Raw genomic sequence first — 10,449 nt, 5'->3', positions numbered from 1 at the left:
CGGCGGGCCGTGCACCCCCCTCCCCGCGGCGGCCCAGGGCCCCCGACCAGGCCCCATCCCCCGGGCCGCGCTCCCACCGCGCGGCTTCGGACCACCCTCCTGTCCACCCCTTAAAGAGTCCATTTCGGTCCTCACGCCGACCCCCTCCAACCGACTTTTACCTCTACCCCTCCGGGATGACTTGGGGGCGGGTATAGGGGACTCAAAGCAAGGGGCGGTGGAGGATGGGGGAGGGGAGGTCCAGGGCTGGGGTGGGGTCGGGAGGCTGGCTGCACGGGTTCCACCAGGGGTCCCAGGCCTGGGGTGTCAAGCCGCATTCTGTTGCCCTCGGCGACCAAGGGGTGTGCCCTGGTGCCGACTGTGTCCCCAGCTCAGCTGGGAGGCCTAGCTCGCAGGAGCACTGGTTAGGAGAGGTTTTTCCGCTGTCAATTCAGAGGTTCTTCTGAGCCTGTTTGGAATCTGCCTGTCAGTTTCTTGGGTTCTGAGGCCCTCCAGCTACCTTCCCAGCTCTTTCTGTCCTTCAGAGCCAAACAAAACCGTGTCTACATTTCGTCCCTTCCCATTCATTCTTAAAACCATCCACTCTGTCTTCTGTCTCCAACACCCACTGAAACTGCCCACGCCAAGGTCACCTGAGACCTCTGTGTGGCAAACTCCAATGGATGTCTTGCTCTTACCCCCTTCATCTTTCAGCAATGTTCCGTGTGTCAGTTCACTCTCCTTGAAGCATTTTCTGGTTTCCCTCCTGCGGCATTGTCTGCTCCTTCTCAATTTCATTTGCTCCTCCCTTCTTCTCTCTTTAGGTGGTGGGGAGACTCTTGGGTCTGTTCTGAGCTGTGCTCTTTCATTCTGCCCTTTCTAACCAGGTAATTATTCATATCCAGGGCTTCAGATTTCATATATATGCTGATGATTCCTAAATGTATATATCCAGCCCAGACTTCTTTCCTGAAATCTGTCATATACATCTGTGGGTACACATGCACATGCATGTGTGCATGTGTAGGAGAAGGGATTGTGGCATATGTCTATGTCTATGTCATATGTCTATGTCATATGTCTAACTATTGACATCCCTTTGGAAGTCTAACAGGAATCCCAAACCTAAGATCCCAACTATCTTCCCTGAGTCCCTCTTTATCCTACTTCCAAATTTATTCTTTCAGATCTCAGAAATGGCTACTTTTCGATCAGTTGCCCAAGCTGGAACCCTGGGCAACATTCTAGATTACACTCCCCCTTGTTCTCTACATTAAATTTTACTAAGTTTGGATGCATCTACTACCTAAGTATTTCTCAAATCAATGCATTTCACTGCATCTGCACTGCTGTCAAACTTAATGTAGGCCACCACCCTACTTTTCCTTGACTGTTTTAATAGTATAACCTCTTGCCTATCTCCCTTCAACCATTTTGAACACAGTAGAGTGACCCCTTTTTAAAAATGCTTGTGATCATTTATTCATTCAACAAATATTGTTTGAACGTCTAATGGATACCAAGGACTGTGTTTGGCTCTAAAGATAATAATTATGACCAAAATATACTGGCTCCCTGTTCCCATAGAACCAGCAATGTAGGAGGGAATCAAATGACATAAATGTAATAAATACCATGAAGGAGAGGGGTATGGTACCTTGAGAACACACAAGAGCAGAAGCTAAACTGGTCTGCGGGGAGGGAGAGAGTGTCAAGGAAGGCTTTTCTGAGAGCACGGGTCTGCACTAAACTGTAAAGGATAAGTAGGAGTTAATTAGGCTGAAAGTAGGGGAGGAAGGTCTCAGACAGGGGGAAGTAATGTGTTCTAGGAGAGAACATCATGTTTTTAAGGAATCAAAAGGCCACTCAGGATAGAGAGCAGAATGACCAAAGCTGGGAGCAGGAGGAAGGAAAGCAGGGACCAGACCAAGCAGGACAGTTTAGGCCATGTTAAGAATTTTGGTCTTTGGGCCTCAGTAGTGGCATGGTGGTTGGGGCACCGGAAGTCCACATGACTGACCACAGTTTGAGTCTAGATCCAGAGGCTTGAGGGTCATGCTGGGCATGTGTGCATGTATACCCAAAATCCCAAGAGGAGAATGGAGGAGAAGGGATTGTGTGGTGTGGTTATCCCCCTGGAGGATGATTTCTCATGTTTCCCTCTTCTGTCTCTATGGAGAATGCATGTGCCCCAATGGCAAAAACATATAAACAAAAAATAAAGAATTTTGGTCTTAAGTCTTAATTTTTGGTGTAGATTGCTGATGATAGTGGGTGTGGAGAGTGGAGTAAGTCCAGAAGTGTATCTCAGAGAAAAAAATTCATATGGGGATGGATTGAATATAGGGAATAAGGGAGAGGAATGTGTCAAGGTTGGTACCCCTACTTCTGGTTTGCACGCAGGATGGATGGTCAAATCATTCCATGAACCAGGTTCCCAAAAGGGGGTTAGTTAGAGGTTGAGAGTGAGAAACATGAGTGGCCATATTAGTTTGAGAGGCTTTTGAGACATTCAGGTGAAGATGTTGGGTAGAAAGTTCAGTGTGCCTGTCTGAAGCTCAGATGAAGAATCTGAAAGGAGACTTAAATTTGGAAATCATTAACGTACAGAGGGTAACCAAAGCTGTGGGCATGAATGAGTGCCTATACTGAGGAAGAGAAAGGGGCATAAGAACAATCCCTGAGAAACTCCAGCATTTGATGGCCTGCAAAGGAATCTAAGAAGTCAACAAACAGTAACCAGAAGGGAAAGAAGAAAACCAGGAAATGGAATGCGTAGAAGCCAGGGATGAAAGTTGGATGAGAAGTCCATGGGGTCTAGTGCTGTGAGAATACAGCCAAGATGAAGACTGCAAGTGTTGGTTGGATTAACTGACACAGGGGTCCTATGGACCTGGACGGGAGCTGTTGCTGAGTGTGGTTGGGAGTGGCTGCTGGATTGAAAGGGTTGAGGAGTGAGTGGGAGGTGAGAAATGGCAACAGTGAGTAGAGATAGCTCTTTGAAGAAGTTTGGCTGTGTGGGGGAGGAAAGAGAATAGTGAGTGTCTCTGGAGGAGTGTTGGGTCAAGAAACATTTTGCTTTTAAGTTGGTAGATAGTGGATCCCAGGGAGGAGAGTTTAATTATATATTGATAGAAGAGAAAATGGATTCAAAATTCCTGGAAAGGCATGGCAGGAAGGATCCAAATTATAGGGGAAGCAGTTGGTCTTAGGGAGAGGAAGAGAAAAAGATAGATACTGAATCTGATATATTTGTGTGTTTGAGGATGAGCCCCAACTGGCAACTTATGTTTCCTCTGAATTAGGAGAGTAGATCTTCCCCTGAGAAGAGGGAGTTGAAAAGAGGTGGTTCAAGAGAGTCGTGTTCTAGATCTTGGTGAGTGTCTGGGTTTGAGCCCCAGGCTCCTGTAGTGCCCTGTTCTTCCCTCTTCATAGTAGTCAATCATTTATTTGTCACATAGGTCACATGTATAGGTGCCAGGCGTAGGTACTGGCCTTACACTGCGCTGTGATAAGTTCTTCCATGGCTCTTTCCCCCTGTCAGTGAGCTACTCCGGGGAGTAACCCTTTCTTCATTATTCATCACCCTCCTGTGCCTAGCACAGTGCCTGGCATGGAGTAAGCTATCAGCCTAGAGGATCCCTGACTTTGAGAAGACCCATCCCCTAACCTGCAGTCTGAAATCAGCTTCTTCAGGCTTAGTGACCACCTCTTTCAGCGCCTGCCCCAAGGCCTGCCCAGGTCCTTCCCTTGAGCCAGAGCCCATCGGACTCCTTCCATCCTTGGAGATGCTCCAGGTATGGATAACCCTAGTGAGGGTAAGAGGTTGGAGGATGCTCTTTATTGAAGAAATTAGGCAGCTGGTCACTTTTTGACACAAAAAGGGAGGTACTAGTGACCATACCACCTTGGGCAAGTTGCTCAGGCATTAACACTTACAACAGAACTTTCCCCTGGTGTTTTCTGTCCTGGTGACCAGACGGCCAGACTGCCCTGAAATCAACCTGGCCTTTCATAGCCCCAGCCTTGCAGTGCATGTGCCCTTCTCAGAACACACTTCCCAGACTGACCTCTGAGACACCAGCCCTGTACTTCTGCTTCAGAGAAGGGTTGCTCATCTGTAAGGTCCTCTGGAAGGGAGGGAGTTGGTCCCAGATCCTTGGGACCTTCTACCTCCTGAAGCTTATAGAGATGCCACTGTTGAACAGTCTCTGAGCCAGGATGTTTGTTGAACCTTACTCCCTCCCTCCCTTTATTCTTAGATCTCTGCTTTCTTCTTTTCTATCTGACTTTCCTCTTGGGGACCCTTTGTCATTCTCTGGCACCCTCCCTAATGCTCCCTTTGCCCACTCCCAGCCCATGGGCCACACAGGTTGAGCCATTCCTGGTATCTATTTCTAGTGCCTATTCCTCCCCCGCCACCACCACCACCAGGGTCTGTTTCCTCCATATTTCCTTTTCTTCCACACGATGGCCTACTCCATGGCAGATACAGCACTGTCTCCTTAAGAAAGCAAAATTGGGAACCAGCAGTTAGCGTAATGGCTATGTCGCTGAACTCCCACATAGTCGACCGCGGTTCACGTCCCGGACCCGGTGGCTTACAACTCATGCTGGGAGCGTGTGCATGCGTGCCCAAGATCCTGAGAGGAGAATGGAGGAGAAGGGATTGCGGCATGGCCATCCCCCCTGGGGGGTGATTTCTCGCTTTCTGTCTCTCTGTCTCTCTCTGTCTGTCTGGCGAGAACACGCACCCTATAGCGGAAAAAAAAAAAAAAAAAAAACCCCAAAAAAAAAAAAAAAAAAACCTCTAAAAAAAAAAAAGAAGAAAGCAAAATCGAAGACTGGGTCTCAGACATTCTGAGAGAGTGTGGTCCTGGGTGCTGTGAGACACACTGGACAAGTCACCTGAGGGCAGAAAGAAAACAGGAAAGACTGCTTAGGAGCTGTGGCCCTGCGCAGAGCTTTGAAATATAAGCAGAGATTCTCGCCGTGGGAGACTGGATTCCAGGCCGAGGGAGCAGTGTAAACAAAGACCCAGGGCTGTGAGAGTGCATGACATGTTCCAGAATCGGCCACGCTTGTGTGACTGGAACATTAGGAGGCAGGAGGTGGGAGGTGGTCTGAGAGGTCATAGAGGTTGAGTTGAGGGGGCTCTTGAGTGTCCTGCTGATATGCTCGGGCCTATCAGTTTTCCTAAAGACAGCAGTAACCCTCTAGTTTTCTGAACTGGGGAGTGACACAATCTGGTTTCCATTTTAGGAAGATTTCTGTGGTTCGGGGTGGAGGCAGAGCTGTCTATTTTTTCCTCCATGACCATGAGTTTTCTCAGTGCCCAGGTGGAGCCACAGTGGGCAGACCACATGCAACACATGAGGAGACCCAGACAGAACCGTTCCTTAGTTACTTCACAGCTATGTGCATAACATCGTGCTGGGGCCGGGGAGCTAGACGCAGGAGAAAGGCGAGCTGTGGTCCCTGCCTCGGGTGGTGCCTGCAGAGGCTGAGAGCACCTCAGCAGCAGAGTTAGGGAGGGAAAGAACTCTATAGTGGGGGGCCAGGGAGACATGGTTCCACAGATAGGCAATGGAAGGATGAGAACTGCACCGTATGGTTGGGCAGCCAGTGAGGGGGAATTTGTACTGGGGAGAAGATCAAGTAGAAAGAGAACTTGGCGTGAGGCTATCAGGAAAGGGGAGAGTAGTAAGGTAAGTACCACCAGAGGGTGGGAGTACAGTGAGGGCTCTGGACAAGAGAGATTTGGGTAGTCATTGGTTAGAAAGAGACATCTGTGAACTGAAGGCCAATGAGGGCCCCAGGAGGGAGCACTTTGTAGTGGGGTCTGGGAAAGAGAGTGGCAGAGCAGTGGAAGGCCAGGGACAGTGGGGCGAGTGGCATGGGGCCTGGATAGGGGGCCCTGGGTGGTAGGACTGGAAGGCTAGATAAGACTCAGCGCCTTGTGGAGAAGGTGACCACAAGGGTCTGAAAAGAGGAAGTCCTAGGACACTGGAATGGGAGCTATCACCTTCTTACCTGAAGGGCAGGTGCAGTTTGGACAGGCACTGTGAGCCAGGTTGAGCTGAGACACAGTGACATAACCAGGATTTTCTGACACTGGCACAGGAGTTGCTGAAACGGTGCCTGGAGTAGACGGGAGAGCGGGTTCTTCCATTCATGCTTTCGCCAAAGGAGAGAATTCAGCATTTCCTGAATTCCTGTTCTGTGCCCAGGCTGTGCTAGGTGATGGGTGTCCTGTATGGAGAAAAAAACAAACAAACAGAAAAACAAAAAAACAAAGACAGAACCCTTGCCAGTGTGTAATTTAAACCATAGTCATGAGGGACAGTCATTAACCAAAGGAGTTGGTAAATTAGCTTGGTAGGTGGTGATAGGCATTGGGGGAAAGGGGGGTTGTGGAGGAGGGGTGTGGTAGCCTGTAATGTTAAAATGGGTGTTCAAGAGAGGCCTCACCGAGGAGGTGACATTTGGGCAAAGACCTGGAAGGTCCAGATCAGAGTCTCCTGCAGTGACCTAGGCATGGCATTATGAGTGCGAGTGGGGGGGCACTGGTACCTGAAGTGAGATATTTCATTGAAATAGTCATCAGAACAAAGCTTCAGCTGGCTGAAGGAGCCATAGGCCCTCGCTCTGTCACCTGCCTTCACTGTTCCCTCGAGGGTTGGTTCTGCAGTTCCTTCCGTCCTTAGCCTCAAAGTCCTTACTGTGGAGTGGGCTTGGGGACTGGTTGAGCTCAGTGGTGTGTGATGATAGGACCACAGTCGGGGAGCTCATGGTGGCGTGGTAGAAGGAAGGAGGCAGACTGTGTCAAGTGTCTGAGACACACGAGCCAGTCCCATGCCAGCTGTGGCCTGGCACAGTAAGCCCCGGTTGGGTGAGCTGGGGGTGGGGATGCACAGAGAGTCATTGTGCGGAGGCTCCGCTGGTGGGAGTGAGGGCAAAGCCAATGCCAGCTGTGCTGTCCCAGAGAGTGCAGGGCTGGGGAATAGGAGGCTGGAATGGGTGCAGACTCAGACTGGTCTGTGATGGGGTTATGGTGCCGGGACAGAGGTTTGCCCAGTCACTCTCATGGGAAGACAGCTCATGGGACACGGAGCAGTGCGTGCCCACCCACTGAGAGTGGGTGATGAATAGGTACCAGACACAAGTCTGGGCAAACGCAGACCCAGGGACTCAACATGGTCTTCCTTCCCCACTCCGCAGGATCTACCAAGGCCATGTCTGTTCCGTCGTCACTGAGCCAGTCGGCCATTAATGCCAACAGCCACGGAGGCCCTGCACTGAGCCTGCCCCTGCCCTTGCACGCTGCCCATAACCAGCTGCTCAACGCCAAGCTGCAGGCCACAGCCGTGGGACCCAAAGACCTACGCAGCGCCATGGGGGAAGGTGGGGGGCCTGAGCCAGGTCCTGCCAATGCCAAGTGGCTAAAGGAGGGCCAGAACCAACTTCGGCGGGCCGCCACGGCCCACCGTGATCAGAATCGCAACGTGACCTTGACCCTGGCAGAGGAGGCCAGCCAGGAGCCTGAGACGGCACCCTTGGGTCCCAAAGGCCTGATGCACCTGTACTCTGAGCTGGAGCTTTCGGCCCACAATGCAGCCAACCGAGGGCTTCGAGGATCTGGCCTGATCATCAGCAGCCAAGAGCAGGGGTCAGACGAGGGAGAGGAGAAGGCGGCAGGGGAGGCAGAGGATGATGATGATGAGGAGGACGAGGAAGAGGAGGAGGAGGACTTGTCTTCTCCTCCTGGGCTGCCTGAGCCCCTGGAGAGTGTGGAGGTCCCCTCCGGGCCCCAGGCACTTACAGACGGCCCCCGGGAACACAGCAAGAGTGCCAGCCTCCTGTTTGGCATGCGGAACAGTGCAGCCAGTGACGAGGACTCAAGCTGGGCAACCTTATCCCAGGGCAGCCCCTCCTATGGCTCCCCGGAGGACACAGGTACTTATGCAGCTTGTCATGTGAGTGTGGGAGGGCGTGAGGGCAGGAGTTGGGCCCATCCAGACAGAGTCCAGGGCCAGCCTGGGTGTGAGTGGCAGCGCCCATGTCCTCGAGCTGTGCAGACCATGCCCTGGTTTTCTCATTCAGAGTGAGTGCTTAGATGATTTGATAGATTACCCCTTGTGCAAGCCCTGCTGGATGGATTGAGCTGTTATGTGTGCCATTGTGGTTGGCAGGTAGACTAGTCTGCTGACGGCACTTACCTGGTACCTGGCCCTCTACTCAGTGTTATTGTATCTAAACCTCATGGTGAGGCTGTGAGGTGGATCCGTTAGGATGCCCATGTGACAGATGTCAGAAAAGAGGCTGGAGAGGGTTAGTAGCTATCTTGAGGTCACAGTCTAAGATCACCATAGTACTGAGACCTAAAGCAGATCTGAGTCCAGCCTGAGTTCTTGGCCGTATGTCACACTGTGACCAATTCACACCACACAGTGAGCTGCACTCAGGCAAGTTTGGAGGAAGCAGACAACACTTCTCCACAGAGGACTCTTTGGAAAGACTGGGGCGCCATATCCTTAAGATCCACATGTCCCATGCAGAGCACCACAGTGGCTGTTTCATGTGTCATCAGGAATAGGAGGATATTGGGAACCAGCAGTTAGCGTAATGGGTATGTCACTGGACTCCCACGTAGTCGACTGCGGTTCGCATCCCAGACCCGGTGGCTTAGAACTCACACCGGGTGCGTGTGCGTGTGTGCCCAAGATCTCGAGAGGAGAATGGAGGAGAAATCACCGGTGATTTCTCACTTTCTGTCTCTATGTCTCTGTCTGTCTGGCGAGCGCACGTGCCCTATAGCGAAAACGTCTCCAAAAAAAAAAAGGGACTAGGAGGATATTCACTACAGGGAAACAGGAAGACTACACACCTGCCTCTTTGTGAGGAGGTAGAGAATAGTACTTTAAGGATGGATGATTGAAATGTGTCCCATTTGATAAAATGAATCTTTACATGTGCTAATATTAGATACTGACAGAGCCGAGACGTGAAGGGCAGAAATAATGGGCTGTAGCAACAGTCCCGGAGTTCTGTGGGTGGAAATGGAGGCAACAATTAGGGACGACTCCCTCTGAACTGGGCAGCGGACCCCATACCCAGACACCAAGTTGTGGAACTATTAGGTAGAGTATGCAATTTAGATGAACCTGGGGCTGTACACCATCCCCTTTCAAAAAGTTACTGTGGGCATTTCCAAGCATATATGAAAGTAGAGAGAACGGACTAGGAGCTTGATCTACTCATAACCCAACTTCCCCATTTATCAATATAGTGACCTCTGTTCCACCTGAGCCCTCATCATGGTCCCCAGCATAGGTGATTCTGATTTTATCTTTAAGTATTTATATATGCATTTCTAAAAGATAAAATTCTCATTTATTTATTTATGCCAGAGGGCGTAGGTGCTCAGTAGAGAGAGACAGGGAGAGAGAAAAAGTGCCCCCAGTGGGACATGGTCACATCACAATCCCGTCCCCATCCTGTTGGGATTCTGATCACATGCACATATGTGCCTAGAATGTTTTTCAAGCCCTGAGGGCCAGGATTTGAACCACAACCAGCCATGTAGGATCTGGCTCCTATAACCACTAGACCATGGACCAACTCTAAAAAGTAATTAAAAAAAATTTTTTTAGAGTTTTTTTGCTATAGGTGTGTGTGCTTTCTGGAGAGACAGAGAGATCCAGAGAGAGAGAGAAAGCGAGAAATCACCACCCCCCCCAGGGGGGGATTGGTCATGCTGCAATCCCTTCTTCTTTGTTCTCTTGGGATGTTAGGCATGCATGCACTCATACCTGGCATGAGTTTCAAGCTACCAGGTCTGGGACACAAACCTTGATTGACCATGTGGGAGTCCAGTGCCTTAATTTCTACACCACCTGCTGCCCCCCTTGAAATACATTTCTTTCCTTTCTTTCTTTCTTTTCTTTTCTTTCTTTTTTTTTTTTTTTTTTTTGGAGAGGTTTTTGCTATAGGGTGTGTGCACTTGCCAGAAAGACAGAGAGAGACAGAGACTGAAAGCAAGAAATCACCCCTCGGGGGGTTGGCCACATCACAATCCCTCCTCCTCTATTCTCCTCTAGGGATCTTGGGCATGCATGCACATGTGCCCGGCATGAGTTTAAGCTACTGGGTCTGGGACTCGAACCGTGGTCGACTATGTGGGAGTCCAGTGACAGCCATTATGCCCAACTGCTGGTCCCAAAAAAATACATTTCTTAACAAAATGAAACAAAAATTTAATACTATTATTATACCTAAAAACTTCAATAATAATTCCTTAATATCATTAAATAGTCAGTGTTTACAGTTTCTTCGTTGTGCCCTGCTTCTTTTAAAAAAGTTTAGGATATGTGAATTGGTACCTAAATAGGTCCAGGTTCATGGTTTGTATCTCTTAAAGTTTCTTTCTTTTTCTTTTCTTTTCTTTTCTTTTCTTTAATTTGCTAGAGG

General features: G+C 49.9%; 1 protein-coding gene across 3 annotated transcripts in view; it reads left to right on the top strand.

Annotated features, from left to right (window-relative positions):
- APBB1 (amyloid beta precursor protein binding family B member 1) overlaps window positions 1–10,449 on the top strand; it is a 29,744-nt gene that overhangs the window by 383 nt on the left and 18,912 nt on the right. For 2 of the 3 annotated variants that reach the window (XM_014593043.2, XM_014593041.2), the window contains exons 1-2: window positions 804–866; window positions 7,201–7,935. In XM_014593043.2, the coding sequence (XP_014448529.1) occupies window positions 7,215–7,935 (721 nt within the window). In that variant the 5' untranslated portion in view covers window positions 804–866; window positions 7,201–7,214. Of the gene's footprint in view, window positions 1–803; window positions 867–7,200; window positions 7,936–10,449 lie in introns of those variants that run through there. The other variant, XM_014593042.2, reaches the window with a different exon arrangement.

Source organism: Tupaia chinensis, unplaced genomic scaffold (genome assembly GCF_000334495.1).
Source record: "Tupaia chinensis unplaced genomic scaffold, TupChi_1.0 Scaffold139491_1, whole genome shotgun sequence".
Classification (NCBI taxonomy): Eukaryota; Metazoa; Chordata; class Mammalia; order Scandentia; family Tupaiidae; genus Tupaia; species Tupaia belangeri.
Note: the sequence above shows the minus strand (reverse complement) of the source record. Positions and strands in the feature narration are given on the sequence as shown.